Here is a 27,602-nt window from a genome sequence, read left to right on the forward strand (position 1 = left end):
TTTGGTCAGCTGCTTTCACCACTGTATGCGCTGTACAATGGCTGCTGGAACAGAAAAATCTTTTGCTGTTGACTTACCATCCAGAAACCATTTGCTGCATTCTTGTTGGTTGTGCAGGAGGTTCTACTTTTGCTTTAGAAAGAAAGAAAGCTGCAGCTGTATAATTCTGCACGTTTGCAGTCATTTTCACATGCCAGTGTAAACACTGATTTGGAGGGCGTGGCCAGCAGCAATTTATTTGGATTTAAAGTGACAAGAGACCCTAAAACAGCTCATTCTGAAAGGAGATCTAAAAAGGCAGAACTGACCAGACCAGACTGAACAGATGGGTTGTTTTTTTTTAGCACAAATCTGTTATCAATCAAAATGTATTTGTATTGCACATTTCAGCAGCAAGGCATTTCAAAGTGCTTTACATCATTAAACACATAAACACAGAGTCATGCAACGTTGAATAAACAATCAAAAACATAAATTTTCCTGCTGAGTCCAAGTTTTGCCCTTCGAATCGGCAGGAAAAAAAAAAAAAAAAAGAAAAAAATGTTATACATTTTAGAGAATTGCTAGTTATACATGTGATCCTGTATGCAATCAAGTCAAAATAAATGTATTTTCTTTGACTGTGCTGACTAATTAGAGCGCATAAAACTGTTTGTGATTGTAGTGTAACCCTTTTTCAGTTCAGTTTTTAAGCCGATTGATCCTACTGCTTGCTGAAGTAAGACAACATCACATAAAATCTGACCAATAAACCCTGCCAGACACCTGCAGGGATCTTCATGAGCCAAAATAGAGGCTTTTATGCAATAAACTGACTTTTAAAAGGAAACACCTGCTGTCTTTCCTTAATAATGAGTAATATATTCAGCACAAAGCAGGGTAAATTCCCTCACTCCCCCAGAAGCCTGTGGTGGCTCAGGGTGGGCAGCGTGCTACATGAAAGACACGCATAGGAGAGAGATCCTGAAGCTAGCCTTGGCTGCACCAAGCTTTGTTCTCATCTTCAAAGGCTAGGTTTTTTTTTTTTTTTTTTACAGAATCAAAATCCACAAACAAATAAAGCTCAGATGTGTACAGTAAGGCGCTGGATTCCCTGGTAACTCACTTTCACGGAGGGGTATTGATAAAAACAAGCTCTTTGATAATTCTTCGGTTGCTGATGGTGGTTCTGTGAGTTTTATCGTGTTGTCTTTTCCTCACACTGCGACGTGTCGTTACTGTGGGAGCCTACCTGACGGGCGCGCCTCTGCTCTGGGCGGGTTTGAGCAGCACAGTGACCGTGTTGTCCGTCTGGTTCAGAGAGGTCTCCTGGTCGTAAGCTGGCATAGAGGGAGCTAAGGCGAAAACAAGCCAAAAGGTTTGATCAGATTCAAAGTTATCAAAGTTTGGCATGTGAACTGGATGAAAAGAAGTCACATTTATGTCGTGTACTGTAAATTCACTCAACGCAGTGATATAGTTACATTTTTCTGTTCATTTTGATGAATTTTTGCTATCAGAAAAGATTTAGAAAAATGTGCTTTTTGACTTTAGAATAGTACATGGATTATCTAAATGTTTGAGGGATGGTCAAGTATGTGACCAGTGGCTCTGAAATTGTATTATATTAGTTTTTTTTTTTAATTAAATGGTCATTACATTTTATGAATGCAATGAACGTAAGCACCATATTTTAAGTCTTGCAGTACTCATGTCTCCTGCTCTGGAGACTACAGCTGAAAAGCTATACTTACAGGAATGTTAACTAATGTGAATATTCTCTAAAATGTTCAAAATCCTTCAAAGCCCCTTTTACTGCTTGGCCATCCTTCCACTTAACTTTCCAATAGCTAGCTTTGAAACAGAACGTACAGACTCTTTAGCAATGAATCCACCGCTTGACACTGTTGGCCATAACTTACAATTTCTGCAATCAAATACCGTTTATTTATTTACACAGAGAAAATGTACATTTCATTAACCTTCCAAGAGATGCATGGTACCAGATTATAGAAAAAAATGCTTATTTCCACCTGCTGTCCATGAGCAGACTGAAGTAATCAATCTGCTAAGTATGACTTAGCAGATCATGAAGTGGTGAAAAGCCAGAATATAAATTAATTACACACACGTCTGATAATTCATTATTCAACCCGTGTTTTATATGTTTTTATCAGAGAAACTGACAATTAACAAAAACAATAGACAAAGATGCTTGAAATGTTGCTCATAAAATTTATATTTTGAGTTTCATTTCAAGTAAATGAACTACTGTTTAATTCTAATTTACTGTGCTAAACATGCAATAAAAATAAAACTACTTAAGTCCACAATCAGTTCAGTAGAAGAACTGTTGCTATGTTTAAAGCAAGTTGTAAGGATTTATGTGCTGTCCTATCAAATTTTATCTGCAAATGAAGAAGAAAAGAGTGCATGTTTAGCATCTCCATCAGCAGTGAGTGTTGCACAACACATTCTGCATTACTGACACCAGGACTCCATTGACCCTGCTGACCTGAAATCTTGGTGGTGAACTGGGTTATGACAGGGGGGCCGTAGCCCTTGGCGGTGCTAGCGCGCAGCGTGAAGGAGTACGTGGAGCCCGGGTAGAGGCCCGTGAACACGTGGGTGGTCTCGTTGCCCAGCTTCACAGCCTTCCCGCTCTGGTTGGAGAGGTCCAGCTCGGGGTCAAAGGAGCTCACCGCCTTATAGGAGATCTAGCATTAAATTAAAAAAACAGAAAGAGAATATTGTTTTAGTTGCCCTAGAAACTTTGCTTCATTTTTTTATTTTTTATTTTTGGAAGAAATTGGCAACACAAAAAATATCAAGGACTTAAACATGAAGAATATGAGAGCATTGCTATGGTACATGTTCAGTATCTTGGCTCTTAAATATCAGACGACTTTAACAGCCTTAAGCTGAGCTTTTTCAGTCGCATGACCTCCAAGTTAACGTCCTGTTCAGATTCACCAAAGATCTGCAATCGCAGAGAAACATGAGCAGGAAACTGTGGTTGAAATGAATCTTCTCTACTATGTTATTTGAATGAATTCAATTTGTTTCACACATATTCAACAAGTCAGACTGCACCGCAGGATTGCTTTGTGGAAACTCAGCCTGTGGAAGATTTTCATGCGTGTACGAGTATGTATGAAAAAAAAAAAAAAAAAGCAGAAATGGCCTGTGGAGATGGGGACTGTAAAAGCAGTGACATGTTTTCAAGGCAAAGATGAATCCCTGCTGGTGATTTCAAAGAGAGACCAAATACTCTAATGTATTTCTCCTCCATTAATAAACACAGGGCACTCTGGAGGGAAGCATTAAGGTGAGTGTTTTTGTTAATATCCATTTTGAATAATTCTAAAGTCCTACTTTAAGAAAATGCCTCTGCATGTAAAAAGAAAACCTCCATTATAATTCCAATTAAGGGACACAAAGGGAATCTGGAGTGCTGCATAATTTGTGTCCATCAAGTTTTGAAATGCTTCAAGGCTTTCTCATTTAGTCTTTGTCTGTGAAGTGAGTCTGTGATGCCAAAAACCAATATCATAACACTGCAGGCAGAGGAGTTGGAAATGACTTGTCGACACTGGGCAGGTTTTCACAATCCTAATGGATCTGACAGGAAAAAAAGCCGCAGAATTATTTGAGCAAATTAATTTGGGGGCTGATTTGACCCGATACATCACACCGTTTCATTTAGCTGGGCTTACATTTTTCCAACCTGAGGGAGGTAAATGTCCAATTCGATGGCTTTCATGACACAAATCACAAATGATTTTACCATTCCCGAGATATTTAATGGGGGGAGGGGAGGAGTTTTGAAGAAAACAAAATGACACTGTTAAGAAAATCTATCCAAACCAATGGAAAAAAGCAAAATGGGAAACAGATTGTGTTTGCAGAGTGTGGAGTAAGACAATCCGACAGAGAGCAGCTGCAATTATGAATGCAAAGTAACGGTGTGAGGATAGATCCAGCTCACAAGACGAAGCAAATACAAGAAAGAGATGAGATTTTAGAAACAAATGTAGATGAAAATCAAGAACTATTTCTTTCCTATTACAGTAAAACTATCAGGGATAACAAGCTGGATTTTAAATAATCTACAGTTTGTGTTCAATGTCAGTGTCTATATTGCTGTTTTCAATCTCCTCTTTTCAATTGTATCAGAGTAGTCCTAATTTAAAAAAAGCAAAGGTTTCCATTTGTACAAACAAAATATTTCATCAACTTACAGTTTTATAGACTGTACTAATATTATACAATACAAATGTACACTAAAGAATAACAAAAAGGTTTTGGGTTCAGAAACGTTAAAGTTTTCAATCATGGCGTTCCTGCCAAAACACAAGCATCTCTGAGAAGATGAAGGAAAAAAAAAAAAGATGAATGGAGCTAAAAAAGTAAACGGAAAAAGACATTTGGATGCTGCACAAGACTCAAGACAGGAAGAAAGATTTATTAGAACAATCCTAACCAGACAGGAAAGCTACGATGTAAAAGTTCAGATCAAACTCCCTGGGCTCAGTGTCCCGCAGCTTTTAACGGTGAATCTGCTAGAAAGACGCCTGAATCAAAACATTAGGAGGACAAACCTGTGTTTTGTTACATGAATCCAATTTAGGATTTGCAACAAGACTTAAACATTTATGTTCAGAGACAGTCTCCATGAAATCTGCATGTGTTTATTAAGTTTATTTTACAAAGAAGACTGGGAAAAGAAGATCAGTGTCTGGATTGTGCAAACCTCACAAAGGCGAATCACAAAGAGGTCAGAGGGGCTCAGGTCAAATGCAAAACACCGTTTCCAGATTATTTCCCTTCCGCTTCACAGTTCTAAGGTAAAAAAAAAAATAAAACACTTGAAATGGGACTTTACTTCTTTGAACTTTCTACAAACATTGGTTATGTTTGCAGCAAACAGCAGCTTTTCCCAACTGTTTTAAATTAAATAACGATACTTAAACTACAGTAAGGAGCTCCTAGTTTATATCAGCAGAACTCACAAAGTTTTGTTTCTTACATCAACCAGATCACAGAGCAATACCTGGAGCAAGCTGCTGGCTTGGTTACAATCTTCATCTATCATCCTCTTTTAAACAAGATGATGTGAATATTAGCAATATATTTCTTCTAAAATAAAAAGAAGAAGGTTGTCAGTGTATTAAAACCTCCAAATGCCATAATGTCAGTGACTTATAGCTCTCTCCATTTTTTTATTATGCTGTTAAAGCTTTTAAGACAGAGATTTAATTGCTGCAACATATGCATATTATTATAGCCTGGGGTAGGTGTTTTATAATGTGCAGCACATTTGCCCTGAGATAAATATGAGCAAACCTGACAGATCACCAGTGCAGACCATGTGGCAGGCCCTGAATGCTTTTACCTGCACTCTGAATTTTTCACAAAGACAAACAGCTGAAACATGTTTCTCTAAAAGCAATTATGCGCGCAGCAAACATGGCAATCTTTGTTTTCCTGCACTCTGCTGACGCGCCGTCCCTGCTACAGAACTGCGAGGAAGACACAAGGCTGCACTGCACACCTGAATAAACATAGGCTTTTAGAGAATATTTTATATCTGAGTGACCTGATGGCGAACCTGTCTGTCGGGGAAAGTGGCGCACGGAAGAGCGCAGTTTACATTTCCTTCACTATTTAATCCACCAAGCTTGTAGGAGCAGGGCTGTCAGACTGGAGCAAACAGTGACAAGAGGAAAGATCGACTGAGGAGAATCAATCTGTGGGAAAGGCTGGTGGATTACTTCCACCTTAAGTTGGTTAAGGTCAGTGTGCACATATGATACACCGCAAGTTTCTGCTGAGACTCCATTATCCATGAGTAAAGAGGCTCCTGTAATGAACTGTGCCGTGTTTAACGTGCATTTTAGAAACTGCATTTTCTTTTGAAGTCAGATTGGTCTGGCAGGACAAAGATTCAGAACGAGCCTGTTTCAGTGAACTACCGTGCATAGAGAAGTATTAGCCTTCTTAAAGAACAGCAAACTAATTTAAATATCAGCCAAAAATACTACAATACAAAAGGCAGTTTTTGAATTATTTCTTTCATCACAAGAAAGAGAGTAACTCAATTCAATTCGGGCCAACCTTAAAGGACATTTTCCCCACTTGTCTTGTATTCTGCGCTTTGGTTGTTTTGCACTTTAGGTCATTCTCACTTTTAATGGACATGTCAAAAACGATGAAAGTACAAAATGGTGTCTGGTCAAAGGCGCAAAATGAAGGCACAAAATAGTTTGTATGGGAAACAAAGAGAATAAAACACGATAATGAACCAAAGTTAATGATAGAAGAATCTGAATCTATTATTCCACTAAGCACCACTAGCAGTCTGGGATAAATCAATTCATAAATATTTATATTTCTAACTAAAAGCTCCCTAAAAAGACTCCTGCTCATTTATTTTAGCAATCAACTTATTTAGCTGGCGCCAATTTACAAAGTTAAAATTCAAACAGTGGATTCCAGAATTCTCCAGGAGGCGCTGTAATAAAAACTAAAGCTTTTCTTAGCGGTTTAGCACATGATGAAGTCAGAGTTCGCATTGCGTCATCGGTGCTTTCGTACCTCAAACTGTGTGATGATTCCGTACGTCTGCGCTGGTTCCCTCCACTTCAGGATGATCTTCTCCTCGTAGGGACTCCCCTGGATGGAGTCCAGAGGAACAGCTCCTGGCACTGCGGCGGAAAACGCACAGACATGTTTTGTTTTATTTACAAAACTGGAGGTAAAAATGACATTTTCAAGGTAGAAAATACTTAAGTTGGGTTAAATTTAAGATTTCTGTCTTTAGTTTGTCTACATTGTAAGTAGAATAACTTTATATAGCTTTTCTCCTGCCACTGATGTCAATCTGTCAATACAAATTCTCCTATAAATTCATCAGCCTTCTTTGCTGTTGACGATACTGGAATCAGAAATCCACCAATGAAGTATCCAGAAGTCGGAACTGGCCAGTTTTCCCTTCTCATTAGCATTTCTCTATAAATTTACTGCATGGAAAACGAATACCTCCCAGCCAATTTTAGTCCATAAATGCATCAGTTAAGAGAATCTACTTTGATTAATCTTTCTTGAGTTTATTCACATCCGACTAAGTTGTGGGGAAAATTGCTTACTGGACGAAAGCGTCACAGAACGTGCAGAACATTTTTCCTCTGTTAGTTTCTAGATTCCAGTCCTCCCAAGAAAAAAAACCCCAAAACACAACAGCAACAACAAAACACCCTATCTGAATCGGTTAAAATCAGAAATGGCAGGTCAGACGTGAGAGAGAAAACGTAGAACAGGTAGCAGTAAGGTAAAGTCTGATGGGCTCATTTGAAGTAAACAGGGGTATACCTGGATGCCAGAGAAAAGAGAGAGAATTTTAAATATTCACCTGGGTTTATTTTTATTGAAACAATGTGTCAGACATCTGCCTCTTTAACCCCTCGTGTGAATAGCTTTCATTCTGGAAGTGGGACAGAATGATGAGGAGACATTTTATTTTATTTCATTTTTCTCCAGGATGTATCTTGAAGAACTCAACAACCACTACACCCTGTCTGTTCGCTCTTTCCCACGGGGTCCCAAGCAGACAGGCACCCAGAGCAGTCAGATAGCAAGAAACAGTTGCCACTTTTAAGTTTCCAAGCAGAGATATCTGAGCCAGACAAGACTCTCTTCTCGTCATCTGAGCTTGTTTGTTAGCTATCAGGCGGCCAGCGTTCCTTGAGACTTCAGTTCATTTCCTGTGTCTGCTGAGGCAACACAGAACCTCTTTCATCTTTGAAGGAGGCGCAGCAGCAACACAACACGCTAGAGTCAAACTGTGGAAAAAAATAAGTTTAAATCATCTCAACAACCCAAACTGTGTAGACGGCTGTTTACTGTGCGGCAATTATTTATTCCAGCTCGTTAAAAAAATTTGTAGGCACGAGTTTAATGGAAATGGTGAATAATACGGGGGAATTGTTTGTGTAAGTTTGGTGAAAATTTCTTAACTTTAATGGCTTGAAACTAGCAACACTAAAACTAAAACTTACAATTTTGGGTATCATAATTTATAGGCTGTAAAGAATAAATGCGGCATATTCATTCACAAGAACATCTGGATATAATATAATTGTCAACAAATAACCATAAAAATCCATAACCATCATCTTTGTAGCTGCATAATAGATGCCGTTGCATTAATACAGCAACCTGGAATGAAACAAACGACTCTGTTATTCCTTATGACTTTAAGCAAAGTAATACCTTATTATGTGTCTGTTGTGTATAATAGGAGTGGGATTATAATAAAACAATAATCTTGAGGAAAAGTAGAGCAATTCCAGAATAATGTGTAATATGGTTTAATTGGTCTCGAAGTGGATCAATTACTCTTACTGCTGCCGTAAGACTATAAGTCATCTGTTATATTTACTTATTAATATGATTTTGAATACTTTGGCGGTGTTATTTTAGCAGACTTGACCTGTCACCCCTCAGGCTACATGCTCGGTTAGCTAGCCTGCAGTTGGCTGCTTTAAAGACATGCTATCCACGGCCACCCAACTGTATTTTTAAATCAGTGCTGGAAAATCAAAGTGGCTTCTCAAACATAAGAAAGTTATGAAGAAACAGCCATTTACAACCTTGGTTTAGCTGGATGATGATTTTAATAGAGACATTTTTCATGTTAAAATGGTTGCACCCTCTCATAATTTAGCAAAAAATATATTCATAGCTATCAGTTTATGAAAAAGTATTGAACAGAGATTTATTTAAGCATTGTTCATGTGCGCATAATGATGAAAATAAAAAAAAGAGAATGAGAAACACCTTTATTTCTAAAAATAAATGTCTTAGAGGGAATACTGTTGTACATACCTTCATATTTTAGCTACCACTAGAGGTGCTGCTACCATATGAGTAGTAGCGTACTGTTGTATGCAGATGATTTGGTTTCACTTACCATCTTCATCGGTCTGAACCTCCAGCTCGGTGCTCTCCTTCACCCCCTCTGGGTTGTGCAGCACCAGCTTGACGCTGAGGTTGGTGAAGGGCGTCAGGTTGTGGATGGTGTGCTGCGGGTCACGGCTCTGGGCTTCATAGCACACCTCCTCCCTGGTCTCCTCCTTGCCGGCCACTCTGGAGCGGTACTGGACGGTCAGGTTGTAGCTGTGGCAGCGGGTCACGTTGTAGCCCAGCGGTTCCCAGCGGATGGTCACCTGTCTGGACTGGATGTCCACAACCTCCAGGCGCCGCGGGCCGTGCATGGGTTCTGGGGAAAGGTGAGAAAGAAAGGAGTGTGAGGATGTACCATGATGATGAGGATGTATCTGAGGGATAAAGCAGGAATAAGATATTAAACAAGAGAAAAGCTTTTATTCATATTAAACATTCTATATTTCATCTGTTTGCGATTCAAATCCTCCTGCAACGTTATTAACTTTCAAAGCCGCTGCATTTCTGAGAAGCCTGAGCGTTGCCAAATCCCATCACCGTTGCTAACTTGGTCTCACAGAAGCGCCACTCACCAAGACGCCACAGATCTGTTGGTGGAAACCCCCAGCAGGAGGTGTATCATCCCTTCAGAGTCTGCTGGCTGCCCGCTCCTTTTGCCTTTTCCATTCTATTTTCCATCTGGCCCAGTGGCGGTCAGCTATTAGCACCACACTGATACAGAGTCAGCCAGCCTGTCAGTCCAGGCAGGAGACAACACCCGCTGCCATCCTATCACCTCTAATCACATACGCTCCGTGTCTCCTTGCCTTTTCTCTATGGCTTTTCCATTTTCTCTTCCTTCCTTCCTTCGTTCTCCTTTCTTTCCATTCTGTGTTCAGTTATCTTCTCATCCTTCCCCCTTCACCTCTCCCACTCGTCTTTCCTACGGGAGGGAGAGCAGTCCAGGCACGAGGTAATGGGATCAATTTCCATTCCAGGTTAAATTTGCAGTCCATTTCTCTGGAACTTAACACTTTACCACCTATTAGGAAGAGCCAGGGCTCAATTTCCCCGTTCCCCCCTGGAGACACAGTCCAGCGATTCAGAGGCACCCACGGCAGCCATGTTTAACATTCTGGATGTGAGTTTTGAGGATTGGGGAAGGATGCTAGACCGGTCTCGAGCTCCAGCCTGCTCCTCGTCTCTACAGGGGCTTTAAATGCGAGCAGTAATCTGCAAACAAGACAGACAGCTTCATCGGTTCCTGCGAAAGGCTTCATTTTCTGAAAGCACCTGTATCAACTGAGAGCCCAGTTGAGGAAAAGTCCCGACGAACGAAGCCTTTCAACTGCAAGTGCAAGTGGGAAAGACGAGAGCTCCTCATTGAATTAAAGATCGAACACTTGTAGATTTCACAAGGATAAGACGTGATATCTCTTGTGCTTTCATAGAGCGGATGAAATTAGAGGAGGAGGAAACGCTGTTAAAGACAGATCGGGAAGAAATGTGAACACGCAGCGTTATAGAGAATGGAGCACACGGTGAGGAGGTAGATGAAAAGCATCCCTCCCAAAGCAACACCACAAGAAACGCTCATATAGATCAGCAAAAAGCGCAACAAAAGGGAGAGAATTTCTACTTTAGAGTTTTATCTATGGATAAAATGTTGACATCAAGTTCCAATTAATAATCAAGTTGTAAATCTGAACTTTAGTTGTGGCATTTAAAGCAGTTTTTATAAGCATTAAACGTCTGCAAATGTTGTCACATCACCACAAACTTCAATGCATCTCATAGGGATTTTATGTAAAAGACCAACACTGACCAGTGCATAACTGTAAAGCTGAATGAAAACAGAATGGTGTGAGGATGTAACCAGCCCTTTTAAATCTAATGTACAAACCAGAAGAACCAAGTGCCTCCAGAAATAGAAAAGCTGTACATAAATCCAGCTGTTCTGTAAAGTCCTCAGAAGAAATAAAGATGTGAAAAAGTGAAAAGCAGGGTTAGGTTATGAACCAAAACCCCAAACTTTGAACAGCTCACATGTCCAATGCGTTTTCTGGAAATGGAAATAAATCTGTATGTCAAAACCTTCAGCAAGGGCTGCATGACTCCAAGAAAATATTTAATTGCTTAATTTTAACCATTTTATAATGTCCCAACAACTTCTGGCTCTTTAAGCATCTTGTTCACTGCAGAAATACATGTGGTGTGGGAAGTAAGTTAATGCCAAATACCAAATGTATTTCTATGAAAAGCATAAAATATTATATTCTAACAAATACTTTATCAAAGCAGTAATTAGTAATTGCCATACTGTGATTTTGAAACGGCAATTGTGATTCAATTCACTGAACAATTTTACTTTAAAGCTTGTCCGGCTAAATTGAGTAAAAATCGGAGAGGCAATCGAGAGGTGATGCATGGTGGTGGTAGAATCATGGTGTGGGAATGCCTTTCTGCAGCAAGTGCAGTTAAACTGGTCTGAGTCCATGGGAAGAAGGGTGAACCCAAATAAATACAGGGCAGTTTTGGAACAAAACTTGTTAGAGTTTGGTCAAGGCTTGAGATTTGGATGGGTTGCCTTTCAGTAAGAAAACAAACAAACATGCAGCGAAAATGATGTAGGAATGGCTTAGAGCACACATTTTGAAGAGCTAGAATGGCCTGGCCAAGTTGCAGACCTGAATCCTATCGAGAACCAGATGTGGTGAGACCTGAGAATTGATGCTCAGAGATGCTCTCAATCCAATCTAACTGCTGGAGCCATTTTCCAAAGAGGGATTGGCAAAAAAGATGTACAAAGCTGGTCAGTCACAAATCGTAAACTGTGCCAATGAATGCAATCATTCCCATTTAATCATACTTCAATATGAAGAGATATTGCCATAAAACTGGCAATAAGCAAACAGGCCTCTTTGAGTTGATTGCAATGCTGGGCAAAGCCAGGCAGAAAATAGAAGTTTAAACCCTTTTATTTGTGGAACTATCTGTTGGCTGCACCCAGTAGGCAACGGTTACACTAAAAGCACAGAGAATTGCAGAGTGGCCAAGCTCAGAAATCAAATTAAACCAGATGCTCTCAAAGTGACAAACGCGCCAAAGTGTGAACCTCAAGCAGACGTGCACAAGCGGCTGACTGGGAGAGTCCAATCCTGGAGCGTTCAGGAAGAATGTCACACTTCCATCATCGTGGAACATCCACAGATTTTGTCCACTGAACTGCAATTCTGGCCCATGGAGAGATGCCAGAATGGAAAGCACTTCTGCAAAATACAATCATGGAGGGAGCTAGTGCTTGTCAAACAAAGAATAAGAAGAATGACATTATATAAATTTGAATTTTTATTAGTTTCTGGAACATTAGGTATTTCCTCTCATCCTTACATGCACAAGTGAAGCAGGTCCTGAAAGTATAACTGCCCATTCTTCAAGCTACTTTTATGATTATTCTACAGTCTTTATCTGGAGTTTTTGTGGAGAAAAGGCTAATTGTTGGTTGCCCTTGTGGCCCCCTGTAGAGCAAATGCCAGCTGTCTGAGGGAGGCAGTAAAAATGTGAGGATCTGCACCGGGTGCCCAAACACAACGTGCAACTCGTGACTCAGAATGACATCATCTGTTTGCATGAACAACAAGGTGCCCCGGCTGCTTCGGAGAGCGGTCATGGTTAAATAGAAAAAAAGCAAAATAGAAAAAAAAAAAAAAGGGGGAAAAATAACTCCCCTCCCCTTCTTTCTGCCCTCCTTAATCTGAAATGAATGTGTCACTCTAAAGTGGCTCGCATCCTTTTAAAATCCCTTTTGTGCAAAAACGCAGCTATTTTCTAATAGGCCCATAACCCCGTGAATGACAACTGATGAGATGAGCCTATTACCCCGGACCACTGTGACTGCTAGTTTAGTTTTATTAACTGAGCAGTAAGAGGCTTTAGTAAGGGAAAATCAAAGACAGAAATCACAACAGAGAATAACTGAAAACCCACACCAGATTTTTTATTTTTTTACCAATTCTCTCAAGATATCACTCACTGAAGGCGACGTTGGGGTGAAAGTACTGAAAATATGACTCTAATATCTCCCCAGTATGGCAGATATTTCCAGTGGAATAGACTTATAATAATGACTGTGAAAGCATCCCTCGGAGCAGGAAATTACTGGGGTCTATCTTACGCCGGAGCGCCGGCGAGAGCCAGATTGGTATTCCAAGCAGCGGTCAAATTATCACCTGGCCCACACTTGCAGATGTAATTGAATAATTTGAATATGACATTTACATTGGACTATTAGTGATTTTTTTTTCTTCCATTCGTCATTACAGTGTGACATTTAAAAAATGTTTCTAGAAATTATCAGCATGTTATTGTCCGCTGCTAATTCGATTGTTCCCCCGCTTACATGCATGCACCAGCAGCGGAGATGATGTGGTTTCATAAAATATGAAACAAAAACAACAAATAACCGCGTGTTGCAATCGCCTGTCCTAGTAGGGGCTTCAAATGGGGCACTTAGCCCCTGGGTAGAGCAAGACATTAGTCCTGGATGAAAGGAAACAAATTGGGCATGTCTGGAGCACAGCCACTTTACTGCCATACAAGTGTGTGTGTATAAGGGGAGCAATGTGTGTTTTCCCAGTGTGTTTACAGCCTTATAGGAGTGAAAGAGTTTCCATATGTGTGCTTAGCAGCGCACGTCTGGTTTCCTCAGCATCTTTTCAGCCGTACATTTGGAGGAGAGAATCACTTATCAGATCTTCCTCAGGCGTTGCTGCGTGCGAGTCGTTTGGAAAGTCAGGATCTTTATCAGATCTGCATCGATTGGGAGCAGAAAAGCCTGGCGCTGGCGTGGGCTTCCATTCCCCGGCTCAGGAAACAGACCCGGGAGGAGGGGAAGAAAAGACGACAATGATTAGAAACCCCAAGCAAGTCAATGCGACTCCAGAGCCTAGTTGCCATCTCATCAAGATGAAATGGTGCTCAGGTTGAGGAGGAGGAGGGAGTGCTTGTTATTTGAAGAAAAAAAAAAGAAAAAAGAGAAATGCTTTTACTTTCACAGGATGGTACTTAGATGGTCAGATTGCTTACACAGAGATGTCAGCTGAGGTTCTTATTCACACGCTCAGCTGTTGAAGATGGACCAGAAACAATAAAGATGATTATTAGAGATTAAAATTTAGTTTGAAAACTGTTTTTATGTTAAGTGTTATAGTTTGAGCAGCGCCGTCCCTGATTGCCTTCACCTTTCTCTCTTTGCTTTGCGTTTCTGTTTGAGCTGGGCGGGCTTGGCAGGCCAGCACATTTGTTTGCCTCTTCCTATTACATCTAAAGTGATGTTGCTGTGGACAACTGAGGTAATGACATGGGTTTCACACTTAGGAAATCATTTTCATATCCCAGAAAAGCGGCCAATAATGATAGCTCTTGATAACTGACAATCAAAGCTCCATCAGCCTCCTAGAGTGCTTGTCTATGCAATCCTCTGGAGGCGAAGAACGAAGAGGGACAGGACTGACATAGAAGTGGTTGGGTGTGTGAAATAGAGAGAGTCAGTGGTTTCATTTCCCATTGATGAAAATTTTTTGAAGCGATGATTTGAAAAGTGGAAAGTGAAAGAAATGTGAATGCAACACTTTTCCCCGAGGTGATCACTAAAACGAAGCTGTGCGCTGCTGTCAAAGACAGAACTACAGGCTATGCCACTTTTAGTTTTCATTCCTAAAAAATGTCTTTAACATGATGCATATTGGTAAATTCATGGCTCCGATTTAGAGATTTCTACATTTTACTGAACATAGCAGTCTGAGTCGGTATTTCCATTAAAATTGCATGCATGTATTTATGTAGAAATGCTTTGCAGACTTTTTTCCACCAGGAAATCAGGAGACGCTGTAACTCAATTCCATTGATTGTTTTGTAAAGTGCATTGAGATGGCATTTGTCGTGAATTGGCGCTAAAATAATAAACTGTTGAATAAAAGAGTCAGTGGTAAAGATAAGTTGTATACTTTTATGTACTTTTAATGCAAGCTTTGGTACAACTTTGAATTAAAAGTGTCATTATTTACTGAATGACACTTAATGAGAAAACTCATAAACATTCACAGACTCCATGTTCATGTCGGCACTACCTGCCTTACAGTGTCATGTCAGCCTTATGCACACCTTTTCAAATAAAATATTACCCTAAATTCACCTGTTTTTAAAGCTAGTTTGTAATAAGTTATTTAAAACTGAAAAATTCTAACATTTTAGAGATTTTTATCAAACAGTTTTCTACTCTGTTATTGTGCTGCTTCCAACTGGAAATTCTTGGTTGGGCCCTAAATTTGATCCTTAGATGCCTTTCGCCGAATCAGCTTCATTTCCAGTCAATGCTGATCAAGTCCTTGAGACAGAAAAATATCCCTCAAGCCTTTGTAAACATTTTTAAAGTGACTGAGAAAATACACAAAAGAGTGACAAAAGTCAGAAGATTTAAAGCTCAGACAGATAAAGCTAATATTTCAGCTGTCTTCTCATGTATCGAATCAAACGAGGCCTGGGGGTTAAAGCATGAACACGTCATAAAGGACGACCTTAAAAGTCAATGTGCAGGACCTCATGTGCTCCAGCATTTACCTCTGCACCTATAATAAAGTCAGAGACAAATGCCTACACTTGTGACACACATACACCTTGGAGGCGTGGATAATCACAAGGATTTATTGAATGGTGGAGGTTGCTCCTCACTCCATCCAGTCCTTTCTTTATAGGCCTCGTGATGAATGAGGCTGCCGGGATGGGTGAGGATAAGGGGCAGAGGGGCCAGCAGAGCCCTGGATCAAATTGAAACCACAGAATGAGCGCTGGCACTGGACCTGGCTCGGCTGCCACCGCGTCTGATGAACCCCCCGAAGCTGGAGGAGGTGGAGATGAATGGCTGAATGTCTTCCTCCTCACAGTGCTGAATAGAAATGGAGGGTTAAAGTGTGTGAGAGAAAACCAGCTAAGGTGATGCATGAAGATATCCTTGTGTCATTCTACATCAGTGCTTAGAAAAGTCCCAATGCAACTAATTTGACAATTTTTCTACATTATTTTTCGCCATATTTGTCACATCAGAAGGCCAAATAAGGCCAGAATATAGGATAGAGAAGCCGCTATGCGTTTTAGCAGCAAGATTACAAAACTACGCCAAAACACACAATTTTACCAAGTATTTTTTGAGCTAGTTTCTACTGCAAATATCTTGAAATGAGACAAAACTAATGCACTAATAATTTTAATAGATTTTTGGATGGGGACCTGGCATCACCTACAGCCCTTTCCTAAGTTACTCTCACTCGGACAAATTTGAGTTGGGATGGATGTTATGTTGGCAATGAAATACTAGTTAAAATTATTGAGAGTATCATTCATTCGGTTGTATGCAATGTAAGATATTTGCTGCAGTGTGCAGCTGTTAAACACACCATGTAATATTGGTTGAGTTTTCAATAGCAGCCTAGGTTATTTATGCAATAAAAGGCTTGTTATATTGAATGGTTAAAAATTTCTATTTCAAACCCTCTGTCCAGTTATGAGGACACAAATAAACCTACCAGGTGTCTTTAAAGGGGAATTGAGAGTATGGATTCTCTGAACAAAGGGAAAGAATTGAACAGCCAGTTGAAGGGAAGGGAAGAGTGGAGGACCTGGTGAAATCAATCGTCCATTTGGCTTCCGCCGACATGCTGTGCGGTAACTGGGGTCAGCGGGACAGGTAGACTGTGCCTCGTTCTGTTTCACAATCTGTCATAAAACGTGGCCACACACCCATCTGTACACGCCGTCCTGGCTTCTTTTTGTTTTGTGTTAAGCTTCCTGAGGGAAATGGGCTGTCGTTCTGAGCTTTCAACAGGAAGAGCACAACTCCTCATTTACAGATGGCGACACAATCTCAACAGGAGCAGCGGGAGGTTACCAAGGTGATTCTTCAACTTCAGCACGTCGCAGATGGCTCGTGCGCCGTTATCATTTGTCGGCAAAAACCTCTGTGTGTCATACTCAACTTGGGGTGTTACCCACAGTGTAAATCAAAGCAAGGCTCTTGACTTTGTGAAATGGTTGCTGCATTTTCCGAGCCTCCTACTCGGGAGGATATATGAGATCCAAGATCGTGCCATCTAGGTGGGGGGAATAAATCCTACCGTTTCTCCCCACAGTCATGTCCTTTTGTCGAGAAGTAGACAAGGAAATGTTCAAGAGCTGGAGTTATTCAACCAGACTGAATGAGTGCTTGTTGGATGCCTGGGAAAGGGAATTGGACATCTATAATTCAGCAAAAGGATGAAGAAAATCTGTGACAAAAATTACAGCAGATAGGCCATGAATAATTAAACATAGAGAATAGAAATCGCTTAAAGACCTCGAGATGAATTTCAGTTCAAATTTAAAAAACATCTGAAAAAGAGGATGAAGCAAAGCTGCTGTTTATTACCCAAATGAAGCTCAAGGGTTGACATTACAAACAGCCTCAATGATAGTTGCTCATGAGGAGCTAAAAAAGTAGCTGTTGAATAATAAAACAAAAAGTTTATGTGGATGTCACCAGAGCATCACAGGAGTTTATATGTTCTCAAAGTCTCACTTCCTTGTCATTAGGGCAATAGATAGATGGAGTGATGGAGGTGAGGAAAATAATTATAATGAAACCACTATAAATGCAGAGTTTCTCACCGTCGCCTTTTCAATTCTTTTCAACAGCAGTTGTTTGAAGCCATGTCCTTGAGAAGAACACGATTTGTCTTTTGCCGAGCCAATATCATAGAGCACAATTCACCATTCTTCTTTGGTCTGGCTGCGATAAAAAGACTTTTATTGTGGTCCTCTGTAACCTTCCTGCACTCCACAAACTCAATCTACCTTGTTTTCTCTGACCGACAAAAGAACACAAATTCAATGGGGCTCAAACCAAGGCTTCTCATTCACCTTGCAACAGACAATTTTTAAAACCCCACTGGTCACATGACTAGCAGCTATTGTGAGTGGCAGACCAGTGTTATCTGAGATGGTAAGGTGAAGTGGCTTTTCGCTCATCGCTCAAGGCGAAAACAGTGTTAATGAAGGGAAAACAATTACCTTTCCCTGTACAGCCAGAGAAATATATGCACTCCGTCATCTCATCTACAAATGAGTAACTATCATAAAATTAGATGTCAAGGAAACCAGCACTTCAGATGTGCAAATGCCTCAAAAGTCAAGATCAACAGTCAACAGAACATCAGTTTGTCATTCCTTACAGAAAACCAAGGTTTTGTTAAACAATGTAGCTCTCTGCTGGGAGATTCTTCTCTCTTGTTTGGAGGTGAGTTGATCTTTCTGATTTGAGGGAAATTAGGACCTTGAACACAAGCTGAGTCAAAATGAACATGCAGACTGGTGTGTGCTATTGTAGATGTTGTGCAGGCTGGTAAACGTAAAGAGTGAGCTGAACTGAGAACAAAAGCGTTCAGGGAAAGACCATCGCCTTGCATTTCTACCTTTACTTGTGGTTGGAAAATTGATTCCAACTCTTCCTGGTACTCAGGAGATTTAATTAAAGAACATGACACCAAGTTTAAAATGTTGTAAGGAGTTTCTTTTTTGCAGTGGATTCAGCGCTTGTAGATCCAAAGTGAGCCTGGATTACACTGGTCAATAGCCAAACAAAATTTTTTCAACTGTTTTGATGTGCCAAAATCCAAAAATCACCTTGGTTTCGCTCAATCAGGTCGACTTTCTGAACTCTGGATGCAACATGAGCATCAAAAAGCACGACTTGTTCTCACATATGGATCAGTTTCCTGATAATCTGGGATCAATGAGTGATGAGCAGCAGAAGAGATGAAAACGTAATGTTCAATTTACATGTACTTACCCTTATCAGTGTTAATTATTCCATTTAAGAAATCCACAGTGTATTTAATTAATACACTCTGTTAGAACACAATTTTTTTCTCCTAAAACTTTTTTTGGATGAGAAATGTTAATGGAAATGAACTGATAATGTCACAAAATGCAATCCATTCAGTCAGAAGATCGGTTTTCTCTAAATGAAATTAGAATAAGAACCTGGCCTGATTGAGAAAAATCAGGTCAGGTTGGATTCAGAGGCGCAAAATATTCCAAAAAATATGTTTCTGTAAGCCAGTGTAATAGTCGCTGCTCTTTTTGGTCATAAGACCATCATTATGGTGATTTAGGGCAAGAGTTTTTTAATACATCATTTCGTCAAGAGGCAGATTTAGTTGGTTGTAAAGATGAGCCTCGAAACACAATTATTTATCATCAGGACACATAACAGTAGAATAATAACTTAGGTGGACTGGAAGATCAATGGACCATTTGTGGTTTTTTATTACTATTATTATTTTTTTACCTTGACTGAAAATTTATAGAAATTATATCTAAGTCCTTGAGCTTTATGGAGCCCATTCTGCGTCAGTGATATCATTGTTATCTTATTCATGAAATAGATTCTCTCTATTATACAGAAACGGTCACCTAATGAAAAGGCTCTACAAAACAAGGTTAGTTGCTCAGGATGAAAACTTAAGGTTCAACTCTGGGTTTTCAGAGTTACCTCTGACTAAGGTGTATGCATCACCATGGTAACTGGCTGGAAACCGCAACCTCATCCAGATCAAGTTAGATATGAGATATCAATGCAGGTGGAATAACTGCCTTTTGACCAATGACTTGGCTTGAAAATAAAATACATAAAAAATAAGAGTTGCTCCATTCAGTTTGACCGGCAGAGCTTCAGGTTAAACTTAACCCATGAATGTGCCACAAACGACAAATTGTTGAGACGTGAATGAGATGTGAGGTGAACACTTGCAGCTGCTTTATATAACCTGGTGCAGAGCTCTAACTGTTCTCACGTCAAGTCATTAAATCTTCTACGCTTTCAAATGGGTTCTTGACATATTAAGTATATATTGAAAAGAGGTTATTTTTTTCTGTAGACTGCACTTTTAAAAGACCTCTTTGGCAGTCGAACAATGTGAAACAGGAACAGCATCGATGTAAATGAGTCTTTCTGGCAGGCATGAATTTTTAGGGTTTTAAGGTGTGAAATAGAAAGTCTGTTTTATCTTCAGTAGAAAGGTATTTGCTTTTTTACAGTTTCCGTCTGGTTCTGCTTTTTTGGTAGAAAGCAAGTTTTTGAAGATATCAAATAAGCTTCAATATCAAACAAAGGTTATCTGAGTAACGATTTCATGTGTTAGGGTAAAAGGCCATCAAAACCAGGTTGGCCTTATGGGAAACGTAGTTGTCCTCGTTTGCTATCAACCATTTGTCCCACTTTTCTGCTCAGAATTATTTGATTTCAGAAACAGGAAATCAACTAGATATATATACATCTACTCCTTGTTTTTATGGCCTTCAGTGGAGGACTCTAGTCTGCTGTGAATCATTGTCCTGCTTCATTTCCCAAGTTCACTTAAGGCTAACATCACAACTGATGGCCAGAAATTCACCTTTAGGATTTTTTTTACGCAACAGAGAAGAGTGGATGATGCAGTTTAATCAATAACAGTGAAATTGGTGTGAAATTATGTGTTAGTTTTACATTTGGTGTAACAAAACCCTTTATTTAGAATATTTTCCTAAAACTCTTAGGACTTCTTTGACATTTGTGAGACACACATTTGTGTTGTTTTAAAACAGAGGTTTTAAACTTGAAACTCCTTTATGAATGACATTTTGATGACATTTTTTTTGCATATTTTACACAATGCTAAATCTTCAACCTTGTACTTAACTTATTGCAAAAAAGAGGCCTGCAGATATTTAGCTGTCCTTCTGGGTTCTTTTGTGAAACGTTGACGCAGTCTTGTAGTAATCTTGGGAGGCTGCTGACTTGTGGGAATGTTCCTTTACTCCCACTATGGTTTTGCTGGAGTTCAGAAATTGCTTTATAACATTTTCCAGACTGATGCATGTTGAATACTTGGTCATATTTCTTCAGATTGGGGAATATTTTTCTTTTTGAGATCATTTGCTCTACATTATTTTGCCAAAAATGGACTATTTAAGTGATTTCATGATTCTCCAACAGTGATGAATCTGACAAATTTAACCAAGATTTTCAAAAATGTGGTGAATAATTCAATTTCATTCAGAATTATGAAAGGGATCACTTATTATTTCCGCAAATGGCCAAAGAGGTTTTAAAAATGTTTTCAGTTAATAAATTAAATCATAAATTGAAAACTAGATTTTCCATTTAGTCTAATTTTCTCTACTGCGATGACAAAAAACAAATAAAAATATCAAACAAAAATCTGCAAGTAGGCAAAGTCACATAAATATAACTAGAAGGCATTTAGCTGCACTGCTCATATAATTCTTATTAAACTCCTAACTCATGTAACAACGAGGTTTCAATGTGATTCACATGCTGCATGGGTCAAGGCAGAGGTGATAAAAGTAGTAAAAGATAAAAACCTCCATGAATAATACCGACATGTAGAGGACAAGCTTTTGTTATTTATTCTCTCCAAAATAATCTCACTTGGAAAACTGAGCTTCTTCTGCAATCTTAACGCTGCCAGAAAGAGATTTCATTCTTCTCTGAATCAAAGCAGCCATCACTAATTAACCCGGAAAACAAAATGTAAATAACGAACCTCGGCGCGGGGAAAGAAATTGTGCAGCTCCTCCCCGTTCTCCACTGTCATGCATAAGTGTTTAACAGAGGGATGATCCCTGATTAATGCTGATTCCCCTGTGTTTAATAGCACTCAGTGCAGCAGAGTGGCAAAGTGAAAACAAACAGATGAGACTACTCCCATGAGTTGCCAGGGGCACAGATGGAGAGAACTTATAGATGGAGATGTGCAGTTGGCCGGGGTTGGAGTCTGAGCAGGTGTTTGGACCCAGTATGGACATCGTGCATTGCCATTTTTTAAGCACACGAGTGCCAACGGGAAGGCAGAGGCCAAAGGGTTGAGGATGAGACATAGGACAGACTGCGACAGGCTGTCCTCCTAGCGGTGCAAATGATCGCTCCTGCATCGTAATAAGTTCTGTGTGGAAAACAACAGAGCATGTGCAAACCAGTCACGTTACAGCAACAAACTTCGACGTGTTTCATCGAGATAAACATTATGGATTGCATAATTACGGTAGTGGAAGGTAAATAATAAAAGGTTTGGCTCATTCCCAGTGAAATTCCTCAGGAAATACTTTGTAGAACCACCTTTTACTGAAGATTTATTTTTAGATATTTTCACACATTCTCAATCGGATTTTGGTCAAAACTTTGACTTGACCTTTGGAGCATATAACAATAATTTCAACTAAAGCACTGCATATTTCTGGATGTACATTTAGGATCACTGTACTCTTCAGAGGTGAACTTCAGTTCTTCTGCAGTCCCTATGAGGTTTTGTCTTTCAACCTTCTTTCCACTAACTCCACCCAGCTTCCCTGTGCCGTAAAGTAAAGCATTCCCCGCAGCATGATGGTGCCACCACCACATGCTCTACTTTTGGGGTGATGTTATAACAAGATGATGAGCAATGTTTCCTTTCCCATCATTAGCATTTTTGCAACAACAGAACAGAACATGCTGTTAGCACAACATCATGTTATTTAACAATTTATATGACCAATGTGCAATTAATTGATTAGGTGATAATAGCGCAGCAGCTAATGTGAGCACAAGCTTAAAGTTCGAGTAGATCATGTTTAGCTAGCTGCCTCTGCTAGCCAAATTTTCTATTTGTTGAAAACATATCTTATAAAACCCAGATAAATTACGCTGAAGCCTGCGATTTTAAAGTTACTATATGAATTTTGCTTCTATCACAGATTGAAAATGGATTTTAAACTGAAGACATGGCACATCTTTCCCCCACACAGATCTCAACTGCAGCTCAGACTTCAGAACCGCGGCTGATTAAGGTATGGCTATCTGTCTTCCCTGTGTGGGTTGGAAATGATCTCTTTATGTGAGATGCTCTCGCAATAATGTTGCTGAAATTCAGAGCGCCATGCTGTGATCCTGGGGCACAACCTGATAAAACTGTGTCTTCCTTCAAGCAACACTTACAGAGTTATCAAGGACTCTCAAATGGTAAACAACTTCACAGTTTCACATGAAAGACGGCTGGGGGTGGAGGCACCCAAAAATCTGCTGCTAGCACAAAAAAAAACAAAAATCATTGGTCAGTGAAGCAGTACATGGTGAAAATGATATGTGCCAGGCTTATACATTTAAATAAGAACAGACAAAAGACATGTAGATAAGCAAAATAAAATGCTGGAATCATTCTGCAAACCCTTGAAAGTCACAAATAACCCCCGAAGCAATCACAGAGCCTTGGATGTAACATTCTTTGTTGCTCACTGCCACAGTAATGGAAGAGCTTCATGGGAAAGAAAACCTTTCAAGGGTACCCCTTTCTTTCCCTCCTGCCTCTGAATAGAGTCGGAGGCGTCCTTGCATTATATATTCCCCATTTTGCAGGAGATTGAATTAAAACATCCTTTGTCATCAGAAACATTGCTCATATTGCGAAGTGACCAAAGCGCCACTGTGAATAATTATGTGGGAGACGGCACTCTAAAGTAGCCACGGATTTTCATTAGACAGCAGCACAGGGAGAGAAAGTGGCGGGGGGAAGCGAGTCGAGTCTCTGGGCCTGTCCGCATCAGCGGTGATGTATCACACAGACCTGGCGAGTCTTAACCGTTCAATTAGGAGCGCCGCTGAGGCCCGGCCTGTCAGAGGCAAAGACCGGTAGAGACCCGGACAAGATCAAGAGCCGCTTCCTCAAACACACTTCAGGAGGCAGCGCCATCAATCTCCCTGACTGTGACCGGCAGGGTGGCAGGGGCAGGACCCCCCGGCGACGCGGCAGCCCAGCTCAGAGGGCGGCGCAGGTAGCTTCATTCTTCGCTATCAACCAAACTAAAAATGTATGAGCTCATGACCTTCACAGTGGGCAGGAGGGTAAGAGGGGAGAACATTCTCCTTCTCATCAGCATTTCTCTGGACACCAAGCAGTATTAGGTGAAGGAAATTGCTGATCCTCCGTTTGTTTTGTCTCACGAGTTGGCATCCAAGTCCGGCAGGGGGATTTCGCTGGTTAATGTTGTGAGAAGGGCAGCTGGTTCAAAACCATCAGACATCTTCGCACATGTTTGAGTTTGACTCCCTGCGGCACAGCAGCAACATAATGATGCAGAATCTGAGTTGCCAATTTGCTTCGTACATGATCAGGATATTGTTCTGTCGCTTCATAAGGATTTCAAACAGCTGATGGGGCTTTGAGGGAAGGAGAACACCCGACTCAGCATTTTGGAATGGAGTTTTGCCATTGGATATGCTTTTTTGAAGGCTTTTTATTCATCTATTTATTTGTTTTATTTCCTTTACTTAACCAGGTAAAAAACCCCAATGAGATCCAGATCTCATTTTCAAGAAGGACCTGCAACACAAAGTAGTGACTTAACATTACAGAAAATTTACTTTAGTAAATAAATAATAAAAAAAAGGATTAATAAATGTATTTAAGGATTTACCCAAGCCTTTTGCGATTTTCTTGCAGCATTATTTGAAAGAGAACAAAACAAAATACAAATCTGGCCAGAGGAAAGGACATTAAATAAAGAAGAAACTCTGAGATCCATCTCTGTAGGTTGTAAAACAAAAAGGCCAAGCTAAATGAGAAAACATGCAGCATCATCACCTGCTGCAAAAACAAAAATAAACCGAGTTGAATAAGAAGGTTTCACTTTGCTTTACGTCATGCAGAAAATAATTAATGAAATTAAACATCAGATATGCAGCTTTTGTTAATTTCACACTTCAATAACTCAAATATAGTGCAGATATCCAGTGAACATCTATAATGAGTGTCTTCCTCTCTAATTTGAGAGAGTAAAGCACATTACAACACAGGGGCACGTACTAAACTGCACTGAGCCTTGGCTTGTTATGAGTTGCGCCACCTGCAGAACCTTGTAGCTTCTCTGCTTTCATATTGGCATTTCTGAAAAACACCATCAAACATAGATGTCACTCGTCAATATTTTTTATAACTGCTGCCTTGGTGAACGCCGCCTGAGGCCAGAGTGATGCAAAAAGAAATTTCCAAGAGGTTGCAAAATTCATCACAGGAAACGGTTGCAGCTGTTAGTTTCAACTTTTATGTTCCTACAATCAAACAGAGACTGGTAAAGAGAAAAATACTTGTTGTGCACGTTAAAAAGCCCGAAGCAAGGTGGTGAGAATATTATAGTTTGGATCTGCATTGATCAGCTTGGGTCTGAAAAACTCACTTTGACTTCTGGGTCCTACAGCTTGTGAAAGTTTGGAGTAATGACTGGCTGTCAATGGATCAACATGGATTCACAATAAATCATTAATCTAGGTGCCAATAAGCAAATCCACCAAGAAATTAGTCCATTGACAATTATATATAAGATAAGATAAGATAAGATAAGATAAGATAAGATAAGATAAGATAAGAGTACTTTATTGAGCCCAGAATTCTATGGAGGAGGATTAGTGTCTAAAATAAAAGTAAATTTTGAGGTCCTTCTTTTTAAAATATAGAAAAATACCTACTGCGCAAAAAAAAAGCCATTATGAATCCAGTTTGCAGTTTTCCAGTAGTTATATGTGAAGCACAGCAAGCATCTGGTCAGGCAAGAACAAGATTAAATATTTTTTGCCTACATGCTAAACACTTCGTCTTTATATTTGATGCATTTAACTTAAGTATCCCTGATTTCCGTTTTTAACTCATAAAAACTCATAGCTCTTATATTTCCAGCTGAGTACAAAAGACCAACATGTATCCTTACACATGTTTTGTATTTTTCACCCAAATCAGCAGTTGTGTATATGTAACTAAGTGTTGGGTTTTCACCTGCACATTTGGTCCTGGCCCTCAGAGGAGGTCCGGGAGCTCCGGTGCCGCCCTCCAGCGGCCTGGTCAGCAGAACGCTGATCTCGTACTCGGTGTCTGGGTCCAGGTGGCCGATCTTGTGCGTGGTCTTGTCTACGGGCTGCAGGTCGTACATGGTTCCCGACACGGTGCGGTACTCCACCTGCCTGTCGATGATCGGACCGTCCCCGTTGATGGAGTTCGCGTTCAGCTGGATCCAAAGGTAGGTGGCTCCAACGGCGGTCAGCTGGGGTGGGGCGATAGGCACCGGAGGCTCTACGGACAGAGAAAATTTAACCAACGTTAGACTGTCGCAGCTTAGCAGCAGGAAAATGTGCTAATGTAAAACACTAGTTATGTATTTTCTGGTTTTTGTGAACAGCATAGGCATTTGCAGAAAATGCTGGATAAAAACTCGCAAGGAAACGAGATGAACAAATTCAATGTCTTCTTTTAAACAACCAGATCGAAATTCAGTTAAAGCTGACAAAGAATATTTTCTATTTTTTCCTCAATAATCAAGGCATTTAATAAACCCAAATCAATATTTTCATCTTTATGAATAGAGCATCTCATCAGCCACAGCAGAGAGTCATTTAATTGCAAACATTTTGAAAGAAATGGCAACTTTAAAAACTAGCGTAAAGCTAGTCAGACCTTGGTGGATTCTGTTCCTACTGAACAATTATTGATTCCAATCAGAACCCTCCTATTCAAAGAGCGCAGGCGGTTGACGCTCGTACGTGCTTCTCCTCCCATCAATTCAGGAGCTGCTTTAACCTCTCGTCTCGCGGCTGTGGGGGAATTTTGAAATTCTGTTTAAATGGACTGATGAGAGCGTGGAAAACACAAATTCAAGTGTCTTTTTGACAGAGTGAAAAGTAATTAATTGCTTTTCTGAAGCCTGCATACATGTAGCAAAGGTTAACTTACGATAAGGATTTCTGCTTGCTTTTACCTCTCAAAAGGAGTTGCATAACATGTTAATATCTAACAGATTATTATAATACAGGAGAATACAGCTATATGCATTTCTCAGTGCTTACCGAAGTACAGTCGTCCTGAACAAAATAAAATCAGTCTCATCTATTTATCTTTGGAAAAGAAAGTAATTTAATTGCATGCAAGTCACAAAACATAAACCCGATTTTCTTAATAAAAAGATAAAATGTGTTTTCTAGAGGCAGAAAAAGTTAGGACACCTTACCCTCTAATAGCTAGTGTTACCGCATTTTGGGTTAAATCCTCACTCTCAGCTGGCAGATGTTTGAGGGTTTTCCTGTATGCAGCTTTTAGTCACCACATTGCATCTATGCTAAACCTATTTAAAGAAGTTCAAATCAAGTCAGTCACCACAAGCCAACTCTAATGTCTTAGACTTGTTCCCAAAAGACTCCAGGCTTGCCTTTTGGTGACAGGCTGGAGAACCGTCAAAGAGAAATACTAATGTTTCACTTTCAAGTCAAACCAATAGTCTTCTACACTGAGGTAAGTATCCAGTCTTTTGGAAACAGGTGTAACTCATGTCTAAGTCAAATGGTTAATTAATGTTTTTCACCTGAAGTCCAAGCCAGAGACAAACACGTTTACTACAAAATCCAGGTCAAATATCAAATAAATCACCCAAAGTTCAAGTTACACTTCAAGTCTTTCATGAGCTGGTCCAAGTCACGTCTTAAAATGTTCACTCTGAAACCAGATATTTACATTTTTTGACAGTAAACAAAAGTGATATTTGTGCATTTATGATGAAAGAGGAATCCCAGGACTGGT

The 27,602-nt window shown here is 39.9% G+C and overlaps 1 protein-coding gene across 1 annotated transcript in view; it reads right to left on the minus strand.

Annotated features, from left to right (window-relative positions):
• Positions 1-27,602, minus strand: part of LOC106945315 (protein tyrosine phosphatase receptor type M) — a 216,781-nt gene that overhangs the window by 107,481 nt on the left and 81,698 nt on the right. Inside the window, exons 7-11 of the mRNA XM_015028913.1 lie at positions 25,812-26,105; positions 8,951-9,259; positions 6,577-6,686; positions 2,495-2,696; positions 1,232-1,334 (exon numbers count right to left, since the gene is read on the minus strand). Coding sequence (XP_014884399.1) covers positions 1,232-1,334; positions 2,495-2,696; positions 6,577-6,686; positions 8,951-9,259; positions 25,812-26,105 — 1,018 coding nt within the window. The remainder of the gene's footprint in view (positions 1-1,231; positions 1,335-2,494; positions 2,697-6,576; positions 6,687-8,950; positions 9,260-25,811; positions 26,106-27,602) is intronic.

Source organism: Poecilia latipinna, unplaced genomic scaffold (assembly GCF_001443285.1).
Source record: "Poecilia latipinna isolate Pla-1442-1.1 unplaced genomic scaffold, P_latipinna-1.0 Scaffold139, whole genome shotgun sequence".
Classification (NCBI taxonomy): domain Eukaryota; kingdom Metazoa; phylum Chordata; class Actinopteri; order Cyprinodontiformes; family Poeciliidae; genus Poecilia; species Poecilia latipinna.